Consider the following 25,591-nt stretch of genomic DNA (forward strand, 5'->3'; position numbering starts at 1 on the left):
AGCGAGGAGGAGCGTGTTAGGTTGACCGTGTACTCCGTGTATATAGTGACCAAACAAAATATTTTAAGGAACTTCATTTTTAAATTAATAGATAGCCTTAGATTTCTTTTTAAAATGTGCTTCATAAATAGACTCCAATATAAAAATTCAGTAGCCAAATAAATATTTGGTACCTGCCTACAAACAAAAGCTGTAACGGCATTAAAATACAACTCATATTGATATATTTTAAAGCTCCGTTTTAGTTGCCAAACTATTAATTTTAGTACCCATTTCTATTATTTTAAACTACCCAAATTCGATTAATTAGTTGACCGGTTAAATACGTGCCTTTATGTAATACGCAAAGCTTTTTTTCCACCGATCTCTGCATAGGTAGACCAGTGGGCGCAGCACGGTTCCATTTTTATCGTCTATCACTATGCGCGTCCCTTTCGCACTTACATACTTGTTAGAACGTGACAGGCATGGTGACAAGGGATAAAAACGCGACCGTGCTACGCCGCCAGGTATCGGATCCATGGGAAGTAAGTGAGTCCCTGTTTCCACAATTTGACGCACAACTTTGAAGCATTTTTGAGGAAAAGGAGAATGTTTATAATTTATTCGAAAAAATGTATACGATTTGACAGTTCTTAATGGTCACAGGTTCTGTATGGAGGAGTTATTAGATATTATTAGATTAAATATTATGTTTATTTGTAATTGAAAGTTACCTACATGTTATTTTACTTAAAGTGACACAAATTCACATAAAAATCGAAAAACGTAACGACTAGTGCCTCTGTGAGCTGCAGACCTCGCGATAAGCTTATGTTTAAACGGTGCCTATCTCGTCGCTAATAATTGATTCAATTGATTGTCCTAATGTTACGCATAAAACTCTTTTCGCATAATTTTTCTCCAGCTGAAACAGAAAGTACATATTTTGCATAAGTTGTGTAGAATAGGGCAGGTTAGGTTTGTTTTATAATTTTTCAGAAATGTTAATATTTTCAGCATAAATAATCACAATTATGCGAAATTTGTTTTATGCGGTAACATTACATTAGACAACAATTATTATGCGACCCATAAGAGCTGCTTAAATAATGTAAATAAACATTAACTTGCTTGCCTTGTCATTATTTCACAGCGAAGTCACAATGGTCTTAAAAGCCATAAATTCTAATACTGGCGCTTAAGTAGTTTATGCCAGTTTCCGCCATGTTGACCTTTTTCCAAAATAACGAAACGACAGAATCTATCGAACCTGCTCATCGGAAGAATGCGACCTTAAGAAGAGAAAATCCGGATATACGAAAGCATTTTTGCCTAAGCTGAAATGGAGACCTTCGCTAACGTTCGTTCAATAATAATGACAGGTAACCTACAAATAATAAAAATTAAAATAATATAAGTAATCATAAAGTCAACAATTACATATAGAATTCGTTGCTTTATTTCCGATGATTTGTACCTACTACGCTACTACTAGACTGTTAGTGCAGAAAATCTCAATTTCTAAAGATATAATGGCGGCCGCGAAAATTGAAATAAGTAGGTACATTGATTTTTATTGAGCCAGTTTGGTGGAGAGTTTTGTTCGTATTAAGTATTACAGTTTATGAAATTATGACTCACGTCTCACGTTGTTCAAGTTTTTCAGCTGTCTAATTACGCTCCATTGCAATAAATCTCTAATGCAAAACCACCATTTCTAACGATAGCTAGAGAAGGGGCGCGTGGTATTTAAGCATGGAGAAATGCTCTCACCGCATCCACTCGCCCGTGTCCTCCCGACAACACACCATGGCAGCCAAGCTGATCGTTGTAGCGACCGCCCTCGCCCTGTGCCAGGCTACCCCGGCCCTATACAACGGTAGGTTGGGTAAACACCACAGAAGAAAGGTCCTGATTGATTTAATTTTAAATTCTAAGCTTTTCTTAGAATTGGATATGGAGTGTAATTCAATTGTTTTCGTCAGCTATATGCTTTTAGAACTATAGTTTAAGTTCTTGACCCTTCAATAGTTACACATTTGAAATTTGAGCTTAAAACAAGTTCGGCGATTCACCGCGCTTCATTTACTAACCGGCCTTGACGTTTGATCACAAAAAGTTGTTTTGAACTAAACACGTGTATTTAATTAAATGCTGATAATTATTGATGTCTGAAGTATAAACTTTTATATTTCTATGTAGACTGGATCTTTTTGGAGCAGCGCCATTTAAGTAAATTTCTTAAAAGTGAGATCTTGTGGACGTTTTTGATTCCAGGTTTCTTATACCGTGATGGTCGGAATTTTGCGATCAGCAAGGCATACAGCAACAACCTCGGCAACCAGGCCTCCGGAGAAGCCTCGGCGAGAGACGGCTCCGCGCAGGCCTACGGCAGCGCCTCCGGCAACCAGCTCACCCGCGCCGACCTTGTCTACCCCTCCCAGGCCAGCGCCCAGGCCGAGCTCTACAACGCCCCCGCCATCCCCGTATACGGATCCGCTAAGGCTGTAGCTGAAGCTCAGAACGGTGGAGCCATTTTTTACGCTCCCGCTACGAACCGCGCCACCGCTGACGCTCAATCTAACGGAGGATATGGATCTGCCTCTTCTACTGCCAACAACGCTCAAGGCTCCGCTATCAGCTCGGCTAAGACTCAAGGCTACATCGGCTCAGCTGCCTCCGATGCAGCCGTGAACACCGGATACGACAATGCAATCTCTGCCACTAAAGTCGCACCTGCGCCCCAGAAGAGGATCCACTGGCGCTTCGGAACCCTCTACGGCACTCCTTCTCACATCAACACTCGCGCTCAGGCTGACGCTAACGGCTTCAACGCTGCCAAATCCACCGCTGACGTGCACCAGGCCGGCTCCGCGCACTCCGCCGCCAACACTTACGGCTCGGACGGCTCCGCCAACGCCAACGCCAACGTGAACGGAGGCTACGGCTCCGCCAACCGCGATGCCAACACCTACGGCTCCGGTTTCGCCAAGAGCGCCGCCAACACTCAAGGATCTGGCTACGGCTCCGCTCAGTCTCAGGCCAACACTCACGGCGCCGGCTTCGGCGCGGCCAAGTCGTCTGCCAACACCGGTTACGGCTCTGCCAACGCTAACGCCGACGTCAACGGAGGAGCTGGTTTCGCGAAGTCCGCAGCCAACAACGGTTATGGATCAGCAGTTTCTTCAGCCAACACCAATGGCTTCGGGTCGGCGCGCTCGGACACCAACACGCACGGATTCGGCTCGGCGCACGCTAACGCTAGAGTTAACTAAGTCAAAACAACCAATAGGTAACCAAGTACAGCAAGATGACAAATTACTTATCTTGATGTACTTCCTCGCAAGACTTAATTTATTTTAGTTAAGTTATTTATTTGTTAGCTTTAAAGATGACCGAGGTGGTGAAATAAAAGACTTTCGTTTATTTTTGTTTTTAATCAGATACCTTTATTCACAATCACAATACGTACTCACAGATTCAGATTCAGATTCATTTATTTCTCAATAAGTATTACATGTGTTTTTATTACAACCGAATATAAAGATAAATACATATTAAGATCGCTAAAATAATATCATAGTTCATAATTATCTAGGTACTCCCAGCAGACAGCAGGTTGCTCTCAAATGTACTAATAGGGAATATTACGCAAAACTCTGCGTAGGGGGCGCCACTAGCACAAATAGAGGGCCTACCGCGAACCACGAAAATCTAAATTTCGTTATCTGCCTTTCTGTCACTCTTGCATCTTCGATAGAGAGACAGATAACGAAATTTCGATTTTGGCGTTTCGCTACAGGTCCTCTTGCATATTTGAGCGATAGACACGTTTCTCAGTAGGCCCTCTGTTTGTGCCCCCTATGTAGAGTTTTATATCAAATTATCTGTGAAAACTGCCAAAAAACTCTTCCAGGCATAGTATGTATAAGTTACTCTACTTATGGTTTACGATTTGTGCCAGTGCTGCACTCTGGCGGCAGAACATAGCATTGCCCCCTATTATATAAAAGGTACCTATAAAAATGTTTTTGGGGCTATCTTTCTTTGAAAACAATTGTGTACCTATTTAATATTCTAACGCAATTTTTGATTAGCTTTTGGAGTAAGATAACCCAGCAATTAGAGTTGCCTCCAGAATCTCGCGAACTAAATTGACAGGTCAATGTGCACTAATGATACCACAGTTTGGCCAGTGCTGTGCATATCGATATTTTCAAAAAATTAGAGAATATCGCGAAAATTCACCGCTAGGGGCGCTACTGTTGCGCGGTCAGTTAATATTTATCTTTAAGTAATAAGTTATTTTACAAATGTTACTTACTTGATATTTCGAAAATTGTGCAATTTTATAGTAATAGAGACAAGGATATTGGATGAACATATTGTAATTAAATAAATATTTTATTTTGTTTTATTTGTTAGGAAAACTTACAGCTAGAGTAACAAGTTGTAGGTGATAACATAGAAACAGTGATTTTGGCTCAAAGTACAAAAAAAGGCCGGCCCAGACCGGTAAATATTTCGTACAATGTGATTAATTTCTCATTTAAATTGTGTGGTGTGGACGCTAAAATTAAATCGTCACGGTGATCCCTATTGCTTCGATTGTAAAGACCAGTCCCTAAACTGGACATTCAAGGTGATAATTAGGTCAGCATTTAAATAATTATGGATCAATCTCATCTACCGGCCACATGTATAAAATTAAATCAACAATTTTAGATTTATGGCGACAACCGAGCTCTTGAAATAAAGAAGTTGCCCCCAAACCTGCATAATTAACATTGAAATTTGTCAATTTCGCATCCGCACCTCCTGATTTGATTGGTAACGTCACAATCTTACAATGGAATCAACCACTTTTCTCGTCACATTCATATAAATCGAAACCGTTTGTGACCCCTTTATAATTATCACATGGGTAGTAAGTGCAATATCTTTTTATCGATATCATTTTATCGACATATACTCGTGACTAAATTTCTTTGCTATTCCTGGTATAATTTTATTTGTCAAACTCATGTCAATTTAGTTCGCGAGTTTCTGATAGTAGATATAGACTGCAACTACCAACTGTCTGCATTCTTAATTTAAAATGATTTACTAACCTACTTGAAAATAAGAAATTAAATCCATTTTCTCGAAGATTTATCATCTAGTCTGATTCTAATAATAAAAATATACGTTTAATAGACGTTACACTGCTTACACATCTCAACATTTTTTTTTAAAAAGGTGATGAATCAGCATTTTCTAAATTAGGTACCTACCTACCCATTTTTAATTGTGACTATAAAAATAAACGCACAAAGCAAAAAAAACTGTGAAATATCAACAATACTCCAATACAATTTGTGACGTTATGAAGTGGCTACGTCACGAACTCGCGAGTTGAATCGACCCCATTTAATGCCGGCAACCAACCTCTTCGACTCAAAATCGAGGGCACGCCATCGCAACCATGGTACATGAAGTGATAAATAAGTAGTAAGTACCAATAAAGAATGGTAAAATTTAAATTTCAATGTCGCTGTCGTACATGGTGGAAAACGCTGCGGTAAAGAAACATTATTTCACCAAACTTTTCAGTTATTTTCGGAGTAAGTACCTAACAATTGAATAATTTAACGGTTTAGATTCATTTGTTTTTAGTCACTCGCGCGACATGTTTCGGAGAGCCTATGTCTCCTTTCTCAAGCACTAACACATGTCGCGCGAGTGACTAATAACAAGGGAGTCTAAACCGTCAAATTATTCAGTGTTATGTCTCACAACAGTTTAATTTAAATTCGATTACCTAACAGTTACCTATCTGGCGCCCTCGGCGTACGCCTGCTTCAGCTAACGAGCGAGAAAGATAACTTGCCATGACTGTACATTAGGTTTTGTTAGACAACAAGAATTCTGTAGGTACGTACCTACTTAGTACCTACCTACCTACTAATATTTATTCTTATTGCGCCGAGAAAGAGACTAAATTAGATATCTTGAGCCCAATTCTGATTTTAATTTCTTGGTCTGAAACTGTTATGGAAACTGTTAGCTGTCAACAGTGACATGTCTGGTCCTGAAAATCAGGTTCCTTGTACAAACGGGTGTACAAACTATTTTTAGGCTCACCCTATACAAACCCTAATCAACTACAATTACGTGTATCAAATGAAAATAAATGAAAGTCAGCAAGTGCACATCGCGCCATGCCCGGTGTAGGGTTCCGTTTTCAGGCATTCACAGAATGCGAATTTATATCGAATTTATTTAATGTTAGTTTACAATTTGTTATAGTATTTCTTAGCGCTGGTGGCCTAGCGGTAAGAGCGTGCGACTTTCGATCTGGAGGTCGCGGGTTCAAACCCCGGCTCGTACCAATGAGTTTTTTGAAATTATGTACGAAATATCAGTTGATATTTACCAGTCGCTTTCGGTGAAGGAAAACATCGTGAGGAATCCGGGCTAATCCCAAAAAGGCCTAGTTTCCCTTCTGGGTTGGAAGGTCAGATGGCAGTCGCTTCCGTAAAAACTAATGCCTACGTCAATTCTTGGGATTAGTTGTCAAGCAGACCCCAGGCTCCCATGAGCCGTGGCAAAATGCCGGGATAACGCGAGGAAGAAAAAGAAATTGTTAAAGTATTTATAGATTTTTTTATTACGACCTTGACCCGACTCGAAGTGCATCTCACACGCACCAATAAGTGCGACCGATGCCTGATGACACGACTCACAGTGCATTTCACACGCAACAATCAGCGTGAACTATTATCAAGGTCGTATCATAACAAGACCAAAACCTTAAAAATTAGTTAAATTTTGAAAAAAGGAAAGCCTATAAACCTAGTTTTTCATTGTGTCAATAACATACTAGAAAATCATGGAGAATGGAAAATATTTAGAAGTAGAAAAACATTTTCTTATTTGTATGTTCTCTTTCCGAACAGACTCTATCTTCAAAATGGTCCCGATAGTTTTTTGTATCAGCCAGTAAAGTGGTCACTTTATTAAGCTTATGAAACTTAAGCCTCACGTTGTCCAAATTTTTCAGCTGTCTACTTACGCTCCATTGCAATAAATCTCTAATGCAAAACAACCATTTCTAACGATAGCTAGAGAAGGGGCTCGCGGTATTTAAGCATGGAGAAATGCTCTCACCGCATCCACTCGCCCGTGTCCTCCCGACAACACACCATGGCAGCCAAGCTGATCGTTGTAGCGACCGCCCTCGCCCTGTGCCAGGCTACCCCGGCCCTATATAACGGTGAGTAAAAAACCCTCCAATAAAGTCAGATAATAATTAATGGAATAGCTATTTTTCTAAATCCTTTTGTAGAGCTTTTTCGAACTTGGTCATTTAGTTCAATTATTCATATTCAATGCCATCGCCAGCAGATTTTCGAATGTATACCAATTTATACCTATTATCTTGGCCCTTAAAACTTAGAACCATTTGAAACTGAAGCTCATAACATGTTCCGCGCTTCATTCATAAACTGGCCTTGGCGTTAGATTTGTTGTTAAAAAAAAGTTGTTATGGAATTACCTAAACATATTTAACTAGGCAATTAATTGATGATAATCATCGTTGTCAAATGTACCTATTTGTATCTATACAATGTACTTACCTAGATTACACTTTTTTGCAGTAAAAGCCCATATTGATTTATAAGAGTAATATTTATTTATCTTCGTATTATTTATACCTTTTTGGACTTTTGCTTCAGGTTTTCTATACCGTGATGGTCGGAACTTTGCGATCGGCAAGGCATACAGCAACAACCTTGGCAGCCAGGCCTCCGGGGAAGCCTCGGTGAGCGACGGCTCCGCGCAGGCCTACGGCAGTGCTTCCGGCGACCAGCTCGCGCGCGCCGACCTCGCCTACCCCGCCCAGGCCAACGCCCGGGCCGAGCTCTACAACGCCCCCGCCGTCCCCGTCTACGGATCTGCTAAGGCTGTTGCTGAAGCTCAGAACGGTGGCGCTATTTTCTACGCTCCTGCTCCCGCTACCATCGTCTCTTATGAGCAAAACTTTGTTCCCGCTGAGATCAGCTACGCAGCCCCGGTCGCTCAGTCCGCGCAGTCTACTGCTTCGATAAACGGCGGCAGCGACTCTTCCATCGCTTCGGCTTTATCTAATGGCGCTGGATCCTCCACTTCGTCCGCCCGCACCCAAGGAATCGGCAGCTACAAGACTTCTAGCAACGCCAACACCTACGGCTCCGGCTTTGGATCGGCCTCGTCGAACGCGAACTCAGGTGTAGGCTCGGCCATCACTGCCGCGCGGACTCAGGGCTTGAGCAACGGATACAGCTCTGCCACTTCCCAGGCTGATGGCGGTCTGGCGAACCGCGCCACCGCAGACGCTCAATCTAACGGAGGATATGGATCTGCCTCTTCTACTGCCAACAACGCTCAAGGCTCCGCTATCAGCTCTGCTAAGAGTCAAGGGTACACCGGCTCAGCTGCCTCCGACGCAGTCGTGAACACCGGATACGACAGTGCGATCTCTGCTGCTAAAGTCGCACCTGCGCCCCAGAAGAGGATCCACTGGCGCTTCGGTACCCTCTACGGCACTCCTTCTCACATTAACACTCGCGCTCAGGCTAACGCTAACGGCTTCAACGCTGCCAAATCCACCGCTGACGTGCACCAGGCTGGCTCCGCGCACTCCGCCGCCAACACTTACGGCTCGGACGGCTCCGCCAACGCCAACGCCAACGTGAACGGAGGCTACGGGTCCGCTAACTCCGAGGCCAACACCCACGGCTCCGGTTTCGCCAAGAGCGCCGCTAACACTCAAGGATCTGGATACGGCTCCGCTCAGTCTCAGGCCAACACTCACGGCGCCGGCTTCGGCGCGGCCAAGTCGTCTGCCAACACTGGTTACGGCTCTGCCAACGCTAACGCGGACGTCAACGGAGGAGCTGGTTTCGCGAAGTCCGCAGCCAACAACGGCCTGGGTTACGGATCAACTGTTTCTTCAGCCAACACTAATGGTTACGGCTCGTCGCACGCTAACGCTAGAGTCAACTAAGTCAACAAACCAGCAAGTACAGCAAGATGACTCCTAACTTATCTTGATGTATTGCGGAACTAGTGAAATTTAATTTATATTAGTTTTAAGTTATTTATTTGATAGCTTTAAGAATGATCGCGGTGGTGAAATAAAAGACTTTCGTTTACTTTTGTTATTTAATTCATTTATTACGTACGATAAACATTTCAATTTAAGGACTTAATATGTAGTCCATACCTAATCATTTATTCCTAACAATAGGGATATTATCCCAAGGAAAAGGATGAGAATGTATTCACCTTTCAGAGAATACAAACAGTAAGTAGGTATTCGTTTCTGAATATTACATACTATAAGTATGTATAAAAATGCCATCAAATTATCTGAAGATTAATTTTCAATTTTCAATACTAAAACTTATAAAAGTTCTAAAGCACAACCTTTCTTTAGCCAATTTCCATCACCATGGTGATATCAATTAAATTTTATCACATTTAAAATATGAAATGTATTTTTCACCTCAGCAGCTCGAACAAATGTACTTTGCTTCTTAAAAACAGTGAACAATATGCGATTTTGCTCACTGAGTCATTTTGTCAATGTAATTCAAGTGACCTTTATAGTCAAATGTAATTTCAACATGCGGGGTCTAATACAAGTTCGATATACTTGGGTTCTATTATCTCTGTCCCTCTAGGTATGTTCTCACTGCTTAGGGTGAAAAATTTTGTGTACTACACGAGATCAAAGTTATTTACATCTCGTGCGCTTTTGAATCCCTTACTACGCTCAAGATTCTAAATTAGATTCTCTCTCGATCTATTATAGAATCTTTCGCTTGCACGGGACTCAAAATAAGCACTCGAAGAAATATCAAACTTTGATCTCTTGTTGTACAAATAACTATTATATATATCTTTGCTATTACTTACCTATCAATATTTAATTTATTGACAGTGCGTAAGTTAGCTTTGTAAGTATTATTATTTAATGTTTTAAGGTTTATTTTTTAAGTAGAACTTATATAAACGGTCTATAGTTTATGAGGTACCAGTTTTCCTTGCATAAGGGGCTTCAGGTATTTGTGGAAGCTCTGGTTGACCGGTTCGGCGTTGAGCGGGCTCTTGAGGGCCTCCTCCATGAGGCGCTCGTACACGCGCCCGTCGTACGCGCCCAGTGCTGAGTTGAGGACCTACAACGAAACTGCCTTGTAATGTATGGATCCGAATGCTGAGCGACGAAAGTGGCGGATGAAAGAAGAGTGCACGCAACGGACATGATAATGTTGAGATGGATGTGTGGAGTGACGAGGAAGGATCGGATTAAGAATTGAGTATATAAGGGGAAGTTTGAAAGTAACACCGGTAACGGAGAAGATGAGGAGTAGTAGGTTAGGTTGGTAATGGGCATATAATGAGGAGGGATGAATGCCATATAGGCAAGAGAATGTTATGGATGAATGTTGATGGACGGAGAGCGGATGGTAGACCGAAAAAACGATGGATGGATTGTGTGAAAGAGGATATGAGAAAGAAAGGAGTGAGTGCTGAGGTGACGAAAGATAGATGCGAATGGAAGAGAAAAACGTGTTGTGCCGACCCCACGTACCATGGGATAAGGGTAGGAGGAAGAATGAAAGTGCATTGTTTAGTGGATATCAGACAGTGAATAATAAAAACACATGGACGGATTACTCAAAATTCATGTGCAGGCAATTTTCAAGCTAATTAATTTACACTTAATCCGTGTAACTTCTATCTATTATATAACGTACCTGGGTCAATTTCACCAAACGAGCATTTTTGTCTAATTCCCATGGAATTTTGAAATACCAACATTACACATAAATATTTATGCTGATAATTTGATAAAAAATATAATAAACATTAATTTTCTTATGGGATAAAAATATTCATAAAACTATAAAAGTTATTTCAATTTAAAATTTTGGTCAGGGCACGGGAATTAGTGTGTCCATGGGAATTAGATTTTACTAGGACGGAAATTAGAACATGGCACGGGAATTGTTTTCTTGACTTATTTTGGTAGTTAAAACTCTTATTTATGTATATTTTAATCTACAATAATATACTGCAACCATACTGAAGTGGCATCGAACATATTTACCTTCTTTAATTTTAGTTTCGGACGACAAATCTACGAAAGTATGATACACTAAAAACTACGTATCTGACTAATCGTTTCCTTTATTTTAATGGCAACGAATCTCTCTTTCTTAGTAAAATGTACATATTCCAAAACAATACTTTGAGTAGTTTCGTAAACTTGTCCGCCTTACATACAAAACTATTCATTAAAAAGTGTCATTATGTATCTGCATGTAGATAGGTACAAGGTGTATGATCTGGTATATGGCCGTATAGGAAATGATACTAAGAAATAAATAGGGGCACAGTGAGAAGGAGTTATTGTGTGAGTTAATCTGAAGAAATCGAATATGCTGCCTTCATAAATTCATAACACAAAAAATTGTTAGAACACATATGAGGTAAGGTGGGGTAAGACTATCACCGGGGTAAGACTATCACTTGTATGGAATCCTCATACTGTTAGTCCCGATCAAAATAAACTAAGTTAGTCTCACCCCGCCTTACTTTACACATAGGTATACACTGTCCCTGCCCTCCGGGAAAATCTTCAAATTGGTTAAGTAATTTCTCAAAAATATCATAATCTTCCTAAAAAAAACTATGTAAGAAAAAATACCCCCTGGCACTGACTAAAATAACCGACTTAGTTTCACATTACATCTCAAAACTTTTTTGTAGTAGAAGAACTGCGTTGCGAGACTTGCATCTTTTTACATGTAATGTTTTTGATAGGATCCCATCTCTTTTTGTAGGCTGTCCTTCTTTTCGGGTAATCATACCCATACCATACTGATACTATGTATACACATATCATAACTACACACATCTTTATTCATACTCAAATCGTACATCGTAGTGTACCTTTACTTTCCCTACTAATTGTAAGAACTAAAAGGTAACGTTGTTATCGCATATATTTCTATAGGCTACAAACTTACTTATGCAGTTATTAGATCCTTAGAACGTGACTAATATTGCAGTATTATTAGATTTTTATTGGTTTAAAAGGTAAAACCTAATTACGTTTCAAATTTGGAACTTGTGGGTATGCTAGAAGTACCTTAGAATAATGATGATTGTGAGTGATTGTGTCAGTGACAAAACTAAGGGATTTTAAAGTGTATTAATTCTTAGACTACATGTTCAAATTAAATGTTATTTAGATAGAATGTTATTGAGATTTGATGGTACGGCCGTGCCACTTTGTTTTGCTCGACTTGGCGGCGGCACTGCCGTGCCCCCAGATCCTTTGTCCTTTCCCGGGCCTCAAACTATCTCCATGCCAAATATGTATCATCAAGATGATATTGGTTCAGCGGTTTAAGCGTGATGAGATAACAGACAGACAGACAGAGATACTTTCGCATTTATAATATAGTAAGAAGGATATATTTATTTTTCTTGTACCTATTAGAAAAGCTAATTTATAACAACTAATCTATTAAACGAGCAATTCTTGTATATATTTCGGGGATCTCGGAAACGGCTCTAACGATTTCGATGAAATTTGATCATATATGAGGGTTTTCTGGGGTGAAAAACCTTAGGTACAGGTATTATAATATGTAATAATTCCAAAAACAGTTTTATGTTTATATAATATTTTAATGTTATAATATGATCAATGAATAAGGTAAGGTGGGACTTGCCCCACTAACAGTACGAGGATTCCATACAAGTGATAGTCTTACCCCAGTGTCGTCTTACCCACCTTACCTTACGTATTAAAATTGCCCGGGTTATTCGGGTCCACCATGTAAGTAAGTACTATACTTAGTACTTATACTAAAAAAACGTTCACAGATTTTTGTGCATTCTTTAAGATTTCCTTAAATGTAAAATAGAAAGATATACGTGATATTATTATTACATATAATATATATTCAATGCCAATATATATATATATATATATATATATATATATATATATGTGTAAAAAGTATTTATACTTTATTATTCTTCCTATTTGGCCGCCGCCTACTCTATGGATGCGTGGCTGTCGATAATGTCACATATGTCATTGAAAAATATGAAATGCATTAAAGAAAACGTTTATTTAAGATAAGTTTATAAAATAGTGATTTAGTGTACATACGATGGACGAATAGACATTAAATGTCGTTTCTTTCGTTTCAGGTATGTAGGTTTACTTTTAGTTATTCTCTTACGAATGTAATAAAGATAAAAACACATAGTAAATAAAACTTTCGTTTCAGATAAAGCAACGCATTATTATTATTTGTCCATCATACTACTGATAAAAAAAATATCTTATAAAACGACATTTTTGTTATTAAGTTGATCGAAAATGGAGAAACTTCGCTTTGAATTTACGATATTGCCGGGAAGTGATGGGAAAACAAATATTTACTCAGTTACCTCTATAACTACGAGTGATAACAAAATCTATGCTATTCCGGAAGAGCTACAATCAGTCGGTCATCATGCAGAATTAATGAAAACAGCTGCTTACAGTAAAGTAAAACATAGTTTAACTAAGAGATATCAGATAAGAAGAGTCTGGATTACAATGACCGAAGAAATTAAGAAGAATTATATAGACGAGGATGGTAACATACAATTCGGAGATCGATACTTAGAAGAATTAAACCAAGAACAACCCACCACCGCACCTCAAAAAGATACGGATGCCTTAGGAAAATTATTGGAAAAATTAATAGAGAATACACAAGAAAACCGTCAACAGAGTTTGAAAAATATTGCGGAGAAGTTTGTTATTGAGAAATTTTCAACCAAGAATTCAAACGCTGTTCAGTGGATAGACATTTTCGAGAGAGAATGTGGGCGTTTTCAAATCGCAGACGAGAAGAAGGTTGAGATATTGAGGCTATTCATGGACAAGAGTTGCGCAGATTGGTTTAGTTCCATGATCATAAAATTAACAATGGACGCGGATTGGTCTGAATGGAAAAAGAAATTCTGTGAGTCTTTTGCAAATAAAGGATGGAACCCAGTTACGAATGCAATGTTATTTAAATATAAAGACGGTTCATTGCTCGACTATGCTATTAAAAAAGAGAAATTATTACTGGATATGAGAAGGTCGATTGATGCCTGCACTTTGGTGGATTTAATTGCATCTGGTTTGCCAGAATACATAATAAATAAGATAGACAGGGAAATATTAAATGATACTGTTGATTTATTTAATGAGGTCAGCAAGCTGGAACACATGGTAAATAGAAAAAGCTACGTGTTTAAGAGAAGAGTCGGAAGCTACAAAACTAACAATAAAAATGAAGACCATAACGCATGTAAAATTTGCGAAAAGTTAAATAAAGGACCACGTTACCACCCAGAAAACTTATGCTGGTTTAGAACAAGAGACGAAGATAAGAATATAAAGAATGTTGTGAGACATGTCAACAATTCAGTTATTGAAGCTGAATTAAATGAAACGCATCAAAAAAACGAATAATAACACCATTAATACACGTCAAACTTATAGTAAATGATAAATTTGAATTGAAGGCACTTTATGACTCAGGTTCAAACGTTTCTTTTATTAACGCAAAGCTTTTACATTTGAAAGGGAAAGGAAACGGGTTGAACGAAGCAAACTTAATTACAATTAGTGGTGTTAACAAGACAAAAGGTTTGACAAACTTAAAAATAAAAATCTTCGAATTAGAAAATAATGTAGATATAGATATTTTAGATGAAGAAAATTTCAAAGATGACTTTGTGATTGGATTAGACCTGATAAAGTTATATAGACTGAGACAAGATGAAAACTTAGATGTATCCCAAAAACAGGAAGTAAACAATAATGACAAAGATCCTACAAATGTTAAGAATGAAGAGATCCTTACCGATTTAGTAATAAATAATAAAACTCAAGGTGAAACAGAATACAAAATAAACTTTAATGAACATGTAAAGGAAGAAGATTTTGAAATGAATATAGATCATTTAAATGGAGAAGAAAAAGATGAAATAAATAATTTAATTAATAAATACAAGTCAGTTTTTGCTAAACATAAGTATGATATTGGCACAGTTAATGGATATGAAGCAAGGATAGATTTATTAGTTGACAAATACTGTAGTAAGAGGCCCTATAGGTGCACTGAAGAAGATAAAAAAGAGATCGAACAACAGATAGCAAAACTATTAGACAATAAACTAATAGAAGAATCTTACAGTCCATTTGCTGCTCCTGTTACTTTAGCATTTAAAAAAGAGGATAATAGAAAATCGAGGCTATGCATAGACTTCAGGGATCTGAACAAAATAGTAGTTCCTCAGGCTCAGCCATTTCCATTAATAGATGACCTAATGATTAAAACGAGGAATTGCAGTTACTTTTCTACTTTAGATATAAACTCTGCATTTTGGTCTATTCCATTACGTATCGAAGACAGAAAGATAACTGGTTTTGTGACACAGGAAGGGCATTTTCAGTGGACAGTCTTGCCGTTCGGGTTAAAGACCTCGCCTGCAATCTTTCAGAGGATACTAAGCAATGTATTAAGAAAACACAAACTTACTGCTTTTGCTGTTAATTATATAGATGATATTCTCATATTTTCTAAAACATTCGCAGAGCATATTGATCACCTGACACAATTGCTAGAAGCGATAAAGACTGAAGGATTTATATTGAAATTTACGAAGTGCACTTTTGCATCAAAATCAGTCAAATATCTAGGTCACATAATCCAAAATAACTCAATACAACCGATAAAAGATAACTTAATATCTATAAAGAATTTTCCTGTTCCAAAAACCCAAAAAAATATTAGACAATTTCTAGGAAAGATAAACTTTTATCATGAATATATACCAAGGAGTGCAATTATATTAGACCCGTTACATAACTTACTAAGAAAAAATCAAAAATTCGTATGGTCTGAAGAATGTCAAAAAGCATTCGATACAATAAAAAACCTGCTATGCTCCCAACCAGTACTGGAAATATTTGATCAAAATTTACCAATAAATATTTATACTGATGCTTCATTGGAAGGTATTGGAGCTATTTTAAAACAGACACAGCCTAATGGAAAAGAAAAACCAGTTGCATATTTTTCTAAAAAACTGAATGTGGCTCAAAAGAAAAAAAAAGCTATATACTTGGAATGTCTAGCTATTAAGGAGGCTGTAAGATACTGGCAGTACTGGCTGATAGGAAAAACATTCACAGTTTTCTCCGATCACAAACCCCTAGAAAATATGAATCTTAAATCAAGAACAGATGAAGAACTTGGAGATTTAACATACTATTTATCTCAATATGATTTTCAAATAAAATATGCGCCAGGAAAGACGAACTTGGAAGCAGACTGCCTAAGCAGGAATCCAGTTTTAGAATGTGATGAAAATACAGATGAACAATTAAAAGTTTAAATTAACAACTTTTGGAATAAAACTTGAAGATATATTAAAAGATCAGAGTCAAAATAAAGATATACAGAATAAAAAGGATAATTTAATTAAGAAACATAACGTTTATTTTAAAAAAATGAAGACAAAAAAGAAAATACTACTATCAGAGAGGTTTAGCAGAACACTTTTGAAAAACATACATGAACAGTTGTGCCACATTGGAGTGGGACAAATGCTGAAAACTATTAGTCCGTTATATGCGGCGAAAAATTTAACGAATAATATCAAAAATGTTTGTACTACATGTGAAATTTGTATTAAAAATAAATCAAGAGGTCAAGACAAATTTGGACTTATATCTCATTTGGGTCCGGCTACGAAGCCTTTTGAAATAATGTCAATAGACACAATTGGAGGTTTTGGAGGTTCGCGATCAACAAAAAAATATCTGCATTTGTTGGTAGATCACTTCACTAGATACGCGTATATACTAACATCCAAAACCCAAAGCGCAGATGATTTTGTTAAACTACTCACCAATGTAACAGAAACAAACAACATTGGTATGATACTTACTGATCAATACCCTGGAATTAATTCTAAAGAATTTAAGACGTTCTTACAGAACAAGGGTATAAACATAGTATTTACAGCAGTAAATACAGCTTTCTCGAATGGATTAAATGAAAGATTAAATCAAACATTAGTAAACAAGATAAGATGCAAAATAAATGAAAGAGGAGAAAAACGAGCGTGGGCCACAATAGCACAAGAATGCCTAAAAACATATAATGAAACAAAACATTCAGTCACTGGTTTTTCCCCATCTTACCTTATGAATGGTACAGATGATAGAATTTTGCCAAACGAACTTAAGCAAGAACTGCAAAGTGACTTGATTAGAGATAAAGAGATAGCATATGAAAACACTCTAAAATCGCACAACTACAATAAAAAAGTTTTTGACAAAAATCGAAAGTATCATAAATTTAATGAAGGAGACTTAGTGTACGTGGAAAATGGAAACAAACTAAATAGAAGGAAATTAGATGAGCTGAAAATTGGGCCCTATAAAATTACTGAGAAAATCTCAGACTCTATATACAGAATAGATGTCGGTCATAAAAAAATAGAGTCTAACCTTTTCCATATAACAAAACTTATTCCAGTCCCCATTACAGTAGAAGAAGGAGAAGAAACCGAAGACAGTTCGTGACCTTGCGAAAATTTTATTTAAAAAACTTTCTTTCCTTAGGGGGGAGATGTAAAAAGTATTTATACTTTATTATTCTTCCTATTTGGCCGCCGCCTACTCTATGGATGCGTGGCTGTCGATAATGTCACATATGTCATTGAAAAATATGAAATGCATTAAAGAAAACGTTTATTTAAGATAAGTTTATAAAATAGTGATTTAGTGTACATACGATGGACGAATAGACATTAAATGTCGTTTCTTTCGTTTCAGGTATGTAGGTTTACTTTTAGTTATTCTCTTACGAATGTAATAAAGATAAAAACACATAGTAAATAAAACTTTCGTTTCAGATAAAGCAACGCATTATTATTATTTGTCCATCATACTACTGATAAAAAAAATATCTTATATATGTAATAATAATATGACATAAACATTGCCAATTAACTTACAGCGCCCCCAATAAAAGATTTGTTGACAATATATGTAATACTTTCTAATTCCCGTGCCACTTAATCAGCTGTTTTAGGTAAATATTCTATGGGAATTAGGGCACGGAAATTAGAATTCGTAATAAAAAAATTCGCCAAAAATTTAAATCGTGTTTGACCAAACTGTTATGTTATCGCTTACATAAAGATACATAAAGGGCTCCTAAATATGACAATTGTTATTGAAAAGCTATGTGGGAAATAAAAATTATAAGGGGCATCGAAATTAGAAAAAAATTGTCGCCCACCCGGATTCCGAAATACTTACGCGATTTGCTCGAACACGCCGCGGATTGACGTACATCCGCTTGCTTTAAGAGACAGCCGAATACTGCCAGTACAGGTGAGGCAGGACACGAGGCGGTTCAAATACAGACGTCGGCTGTCAGAGCCCTTTGAGTTTTGCCGACGAAATTGTACTCGCGCGCTCGGACAAAATTTAAACTTCGATCACGAGTTATTTACCACAATGAATTTAATAGTGTATGTGCTCAGTGATAGTAAATATCATCTAGTTTAAGTATTTGACACTAAATTAGTGATACTAATGTAGAATTTTTCGTAGGATTTTTCATTATGCTCAAAAGTTGATTTGTATTTTTAAGTGTACTCTAAAAACCAATTAATCAGTGAATTCATATGGAACTCGGTGTGAAAGTGTGACTTCTTTATGTAAAAAAAAAATGGTAAGTATTATCTGATGCTAACCCGCGATTTTCATCACGGACAGAAAAAAAATCGTGTTCAGAAATTGACCCACCTCGTCTCTGAAGTCGAAAGCGTCTACCAGCCCCACGGCATTGGGTCTGATCTTCCCCAGCAGTGTCTCGTACCGGTGCTGCAACTCTTGCACGTCCGTAGCGGTTATGGGGGTATACTGCAACAAAAACCAACAAAATGACAGTTGAATTGGGCATATTACGTGGTAAATTGGTCAATCGAACTGTAATTTTAGTTACTGGAGAATAAAAACAGTAAGGAGGAGAAGGAAAACATCGTGAGTAAACCGGACTAATCCCAATAAGGCCTAGTTTCCCCTCCGGGTTGGAAGGTCAGATGACAGTCGCTTTCGTAATAACTAGTGCCTACGTCAATTCTTGGGATTAGTTGTCAAGCGGACCCCAGGCTCCCATGAGTCGTGGCATAATGCCGGGATAACGCGAGGAAGGAGAAAAACCTGCACTTAGAAAAAAAACTAACAAAAACACACTTAGAATTACAAAAATAAAACTTAATCCGGGGACAAGGAGAGTCAACCAATAGGAACAAATTGACTTTTGCAATTTCCATTTAGTAGGAAATACAACTTCTATATTTGTAATTTGAAGTATGCTAGAGTAATTTCAGAAATTTGGTTTTGTTATTCCGAGAGGTGCTTTAGCAATATCGGAGGTGATGACGTCATGGGTGAAAACTAACCGTTTTGTAATTCTAAGCGTGCTTTAGCAATATCGGAGACGATGACGTCATAGGTTTTACTAAACTGTACTGCGTTTCCAAGCTAGCTGTTGTTATTCTAGAGATAATGACGTCACAGGCAAAAACTAAACTGTTTGCAATTCCTCCGCCCCTAGCAAACGGGCGCCGCGAGAGCATGTCGCGCGCGTGGTAGCTACCCGTCTCTATTTCTGTCTGTATGAATAAAAAAGCGTTTGGTAGTATATCTCTGTACTAAAGAGGCACTATAAAAGCCTGTCGAGATATTCTACCCATTCCTTTCTTATTCATACAGTCAGAAAGAGACTAGTATTTATTACGCGCGCAACATGCTCTCGCGGCGCACCTGTGCTAGGGAGGTAGGAATTGCAAACAGTTTAGATTTACCTATGATGTCATTATCACTAGAATAACAACAGCTAGCTCGAAGTTGCAGAACAATATATTCCTGTAGACCCCACAGTAGGTCGCGGGTTAATATGTCCATGGCCCACAATATATCCTTAATTTATTATTTAACTTAAGTATGTTTTAAACAAAGAAGACACGAGACACGCCCGCCCGACATCCGACACAATACTAACTCTAACCAAATGAACGTAGCAAGTAGTAAATTTTACTAAAATCACTAACATTCGTTTCGCTGTGTTGGTATTACAAAACTCGTTTAGTGATTGGTACAACAATGAACATAAACACAACAAGTCTATCTACTAAATACCAGTAAACTTTGTAATGTCGCTATAGTAACAACTGAATTGTTATTTTAAATGGGGTAATGTTATTCCCGCGAACTCGTTTTTTAGATATTACAAAACTATGTAAGTGAGACATTTACTAAAATCATAACTTGAAATCACAGATGCTTTTTTCCAAAAATCACAAACTTTAATAGTAAAAATCGGAGAATTTTAGTAGTAATAAAAATGGATTGTAACAAATACTGAACTTTGTTTAATGCTCCATTTACTAAAGTCTGTTTGCTGAAATTAGATTTAGTATTACTGAGCTGTTTGTAGAAATAAATAAATTTTACAGAAATAGTGAAACTTCCATGATTACTACTAAAACTTCATTTTTTCCCCCAGTACAGAACTGTTTATTAATTCCTGGTGATGATTTTTCTCTCAGTGTGGCCTGTATCCATCACAAGTTACAATTAAGTCGGTTGGACTACTTCAACCGATCACTTCCGATTCCGAGTCACTTTTTCAATTGCAACCTACGAAGTTAGAGTTAGACCAAGAAAAGTCTGCAGCGATTTTGATAGCCCACGCAGTGCAAGTGTTATTTACACGTCATAATTTCATAGAAGCTTGACTTTTAAAATGACACTTGCACTGCGTGGGCTATCAAAATTGCTGCAGACTTTTCTCGGTCTGACTCTAATATCTTTGTACATAAAGTGAAAGTGCTTAATACCTATAGATATTTGGCTAAATACATGGAAACGACTTGAGACTTATGACAAAAATAATAATGATAACCTGGAAGATTCTGTATTATAGTTTTTTAAACCATAGTCACCTGAAATTTAGACCGGTAATTACCTTAATGAGTCTAGGTAGGTATCTCAATTTGAAACCATACTTATAGCTAATATGAGGTTAGATAAGTAGACTACGTTGGTCACGACTGCACGATTTGCTGAACCGGTCCCATCTTCTAGTACCTACGTTCTTAAAAACTAAAAAGGTAATCTCTCGATCAAAAATAGTTGATTGAACTTTGAACGAAGGTAAAAGTGAACCAATGAATGGAAAAGTGGTTGGCACTTAGAACCAACTTAGATTTCAGATTATTTTTCTTGAATAGTAAGAAGCCATCATGATAAAATCAGGATGATAAATATCGTAACACTTTACAATCTCTTAATCCACCTACTTATTAGCCCCTTTATCTAAAACTATCTTTGCTATCTTATAATTATATTATAGTAGACTGTGTATATTAAGAGCGCTATTACATTTCGGCGTTGAGCGAGTTTAGGTATTTTACGCGCTGCGGCAGGCCGTGCGAGCTCAGTACGCCGATCCCTTCTACCACACTCGCACTACAATGATGGATTAAACATTCTTGATCCTTCGCGAAGCATATTGAAATCAACCATAACAACACTAACTGTACTTAACTTTTAAAGTTCTAAAGCTGTTATTTGGTAAGTACGAAAATACTAAATGCAGTGCAAATGTACATAGGGGCTGTTCATAAATTACGTCATCTATTTTTGACGATTTTTGACCCCCCCCACCCCTCAAATCATCCAAAAATCAAGCTTCGGATGAATCTGTTTCCTCCTACGTCATGTTACCATCATCCGATGTCCAGACCCCCCCCCCCCCCCCTCCACTCCTCCCATTTGAAACGACGTAATTTATGAATAGCCCCATACTCGTACTTATGAAGGTATATTACTCGAAAGAAATTATAGGTACCTACTCGCTTATTTACATGTTTCGTCATTGCATTTGGTACCTATAGGTTGTAAAGTTTGTATCAACGAGGGTTTAAAAACGAACTGGTACTGAGGATCTGATGATGATTAAGGTGGTCACGGATACCAATCAACCATGTAGTAACATGATTAGGCTCGTTTGATTCGTCTCAACAAGATCTTTGACACTGAAGATACACAGGGTCTGATGATGGAGCTGGAAGGTGGCCACGGGTACCAGTCTATCATGTAACTAAACAACTTCGTGTTTGGGCTCGTTTGATTCGTCTCAACAAGATCTTTGACACAAGACAGTACTCAGGGTCTGATGATGGAGCTGGAAGGTAACATTACCAATCAACCATGCAACTAAACCACATCGTGTTTAGGATCGTTTGATTCGTCTCAACAAGATCTTTGACACTAGGTGATACTCAGAGTCTGATGATGGAGCTGGAAGGTGGTCACCGGTACCAATCAACCATGCAACTAAACCACTTCGTGTTTAGGCTCGTTTTATTCGTTTCAACAAGATCTTTGACACAAGATAGTACTCAGGGTCTGATGTTGGAGCCGGAAGGTGGTCACCGGTACCAATCAACCATGCAATTAAACCATTTCGTGTTTAGGCACGTTTTATTCATCTCAACAAGATCTTTGACACAAGGTAGTACTCAGGGTCTGATGATGGAGCGCGAAGGTGGCGACGGGTACCTGTCTATCATCATCAGCTCCATCATCAAACCCTGAGTAGTATCTTGTGTCAAACATCTTATTGCGACGAATCAAACGAGCCCAAACACGAAGTGGTTCAGTTACATGGTAGACTGGTACCCGTGGCCACAGTCCAGCTCCATCATCAGACCCTGAGTACTAACTTCTGTCAAAGATCTTGTTGCGACGAATCGAACGAAGCCAAACACGAAGTGGTTTAGTTGCATGGTTGATTGGTACCGGTGACCACCTTCCGGATCCATCATCAGACCCTTAGTACTACCTTGTGTCAAAGATCTTGTTGCGACAAATCAAACGAGCCCAAACACGAAGTGGTTCAGTTACATGGTAGACTGGTACCCGTGGCCACAGTCCAGCTCCATCATCAGACCCTGAGTACTAACTTGTGTCAAAGATCTTGTTGCGACGAATCGAACGAAGCCAAACACGAAGTGGTTTAGTTGCATGGTTGATTGGTACCGGTCACCACCTTCCGGATCCATCATCAGACCCTCAGTACTACCTTGTGTCAAAGATCTTGTTGCGACAAATCAAACGAGCCCAAACACGAAGTGGTTCAGTTACATGGTAGACTGGTACCCGTGGCCACCTTCCAGCTCCATCATCAGATCCTGAGTACTATCTTGTGTCCAAGGTCTTGTTGAGACGAATCAAACGAGCCTAAACACGAAGTGGTTTAGTTGCATGGTTGATTGGTACCGGTGACCACCTTCCGGCTCCATCATCAGACCCTGAGTACTATCTTGTGTCAAAGATCTTATAGAAACGAATAAAACGAGCCTAAACACGAAGTGGTTTAGTGGCATGGTTGATTGGTACCGGTGACCACCTGCCGGCTCCATCATCAGACCCTGAGTACTATCTTGTGTCAAAGATCTTGTTGAGACGAATCAAACGAGCCTAAACACGAAGTGGTTTAGTTGCATGGTTGATTGGTACCGGTGACCACCTTCCGGCTCCATCATCAGACCCTGAGTATTATCTTGTGCCAAAGATCTTGTTGAGACGAATCAAACGAGCCCAAACACGAAGTGGTTTAGTTGCATGGTTGATTGGTACCGGTGACCACCTTCCGGCTCCATCATCAGACCCTGAGTACTATCTTAAGTCAAAGATCTTGTTGAGACGAATAAAATGAGCCTAAACACGAAGTGGTTTAGTTGCATGGTTGATTGGTACCGGTGACCACCTTCCGGCTCCATCATCAGACCCTGAGTACTATCTTGAGTCAAATAAATACATATAGAATGTCAGGTCGTTTCAAATATTTTTAATCCTGTCCGGTAGTTTATTCAACTGTACCATTATAAATTATAATACTATAAAAACAGTGCTAGGATCAAAGTCTCTCGTTGCGGTTTACACGCACACAGTATAGCGTTTTACACGGCGCCCGCCGCACACAATGATAAAAAACCTCGTCGTCGCCGTTGAAAATGTGCGGAGCCGACCGACACACGTCCTGCCTCTACAAGCTCTGCCGCGGCACTGAGCTGGCGCAGCGCGCGTCATCGGTAATATAGAGTATTTTTCAAAAAATTGCCAAAAAATTATAGTAGAATTTCATAAACACTAATGTATACCAACAGTATAAGCAAACGTTGCAGATTGCTTGAGTATGAAAATGACTTCGATATTAAGTAGATTTTCGAAGGAATTGACACTTGTTTCGGAGAGAAAATCGAGTTCGTTTTACTTTGATTTTCTCTTTCTCAAAGGTATGTAGGAAAAATATAGTTTGATATGCCTAAAGTACAGGGTATTAGTAATACAAAATAGCCAGGTTTAGCAGAGTAAAATTCTCAACATTTCCAAATAAGAGCTCGCCATTCAGTGCTTCACGGGGTTTTTCGGAAACGACCATCAGAAAAAAAATCATTACTAATTTAATAACTCCTTTTTCTAATATTTACAACGATATTTATAAAGATAAGAAGACGCTTTTACTGGAACAAGTACTCATTGTTTCTAATAATGAGCGCAAAGTCCTGAATTTCGTCGACTAGTATCATCAATTTTGCATTATTTCGACTTTTCTTGTAAGAGCGCTCTTAAGTCTAAAATGCACTGTCACCAACCAACGCAACCACATAACTTGCCTTTCAACCGACTCATTTAACGATTATGGATTCAAACGGAAACTGAGACAAATCTACGGTTTTTCCTGTCGTAAAAGGCGACTAAAGTGGGCCATCGTGCCTTGACAGTCTTGTCAACCAGCCCACTTGGTATAATAACCCAGAAAAGTTCTGGGAAGCACACTTGGTAAAGTCGGATGTTTTTAACACGTTCACTGCGGGACAAATCTTGGTGAACTTTAAACTGGTGCGGTTGAGATCGAATCGGCCCAAACCTAAGTTCTTTTACAGTGCGGGTGAGGCCTTATCGACCCCAAATTTCAGTAGTTACTTACATCCTTCATAATTTTGCCTAGACGAGGATTAGGTGTTTTCTTTTGTGTTGTCTCCATTTGTCAGTAAATGTTTAATATACAGTTAGCTTCGCCCTTGCTTCTGACCTCTGGATAAAGAAAAAATACCTAAAGAATTTTTGAGGTCTTTTAGGCCCCAAAACGCACTAAATTTTATCTGAGACTAGTGAAGGGAATGGCAATTATCGCTAAATTATCGATGAAATAATCATCATTTCACCGAGCATCTTTGGTACAATACCTCAAAAGACGTTTTTAGTCAATCTAATGCAGGGGTCTCCAAACTTTTATACATGAGGGCCATATTGCGCCTCAGAAACTTCGCACCGGCCACCGTCCACCGTTTATTTGTATTAATTATTTAAACTAATTAGCAAACATTATCTATCGGTTACGATTGCTTTCGTATTTAG

General features: G+C 38.4%; 3 protein-coding genes across 4 annotated transcripts in view; 2 read left to right on the plus strand and 1 right to left on the minus strand.

The window, feature by feature from the left end:
• The first annotated feature begins 1,672 nt into the window (after positions 1–1,672).
• On the plus strand, positions 1,673–3,402 carry LOC134790002 (peroxisomal membrane protein PEX13-like). The gene is made up of 2 exons (XM_063760741.1): positions 1,673–1,870; positions 2,260–3,402. Exons 1-2 carry the CDS (start codon positions 1,738–1,740, stop codon positions 3,255–3,257), a joined length of 1,131 nt encoding a protein of 376 aa, XP_063616811.1. The 5' UTR covers positions 1,673–1,737; the 3' UTR covers positions 3,258–3,402.
• A 3,543-nt stretch (positions 3,403–6,945) lies between these two features.
• Positions 6,946–9,158, plus strand: LOC134790103 (ice nucleation protein-like). Of its 2 annotated transcripts, XM_063760884.1 has the most exons (3): positions 6,946–7,237; positions 7,701–7,786; positions 7,868–9,158. In XM_063760884.1, exons 1-3 carry the CDS (start codon positions 7,114–7,116, stop codon positions 9,008–9,010), a joined length of 1,353 nt encoding a protein of 450 aa, XP_063616954.1. In that variant the 5' UTR covers positions 6,946–7,113; the 3' UTR covers positions 9,011–9,158. The 2 variants fall into 2 exon arrangements, with proteins under 2 accessions (XP_063616954.1, XP_063616953.1); XM_063760883.1 differs by having other exon boundaries at positions 7,701–9,158.
• Positions 9,159–9,209: 51 nt separating this feature from the next.
• The window catches only part of LOC134790008 (probable peroxisomal acyl-coenzyme A oxidase 1), a 53,261-nt gene continuing 36,879 nt past the window's right edge, over positions 9,210–25,591 (minus strand). The window contains exons 13-14 of the mRNA XM_063760751.1: positions 18,902–19,018; positions 9,210–10,184 (exon numbers count right to left, since the gene is read on the minus strand). Coding sequence (XP_063616821.1) covers positions 10,026–10,184; positions 18,902–19,018 — 276 coding nt within the window. The 3' untranslated portion in view covers positions 9,210–10,025. The remainder of the gene's footprint in view (positions 10,185–18,901; positions 19,019–25,591) is intronic.

The sequence above is a fragment of the Cydia splendana genome, chromosome 4, assembly GCF_910591565.1.
Source record: "Cydia splendana chromosome 4, ilCydSple1.2, whole genome shotgun sequence".
NCBI lineage: Eukaryota > Metazoa > Arthropoda > Insecta > Lepidoptera > Tortricidae > Cydia > Cydia splendana.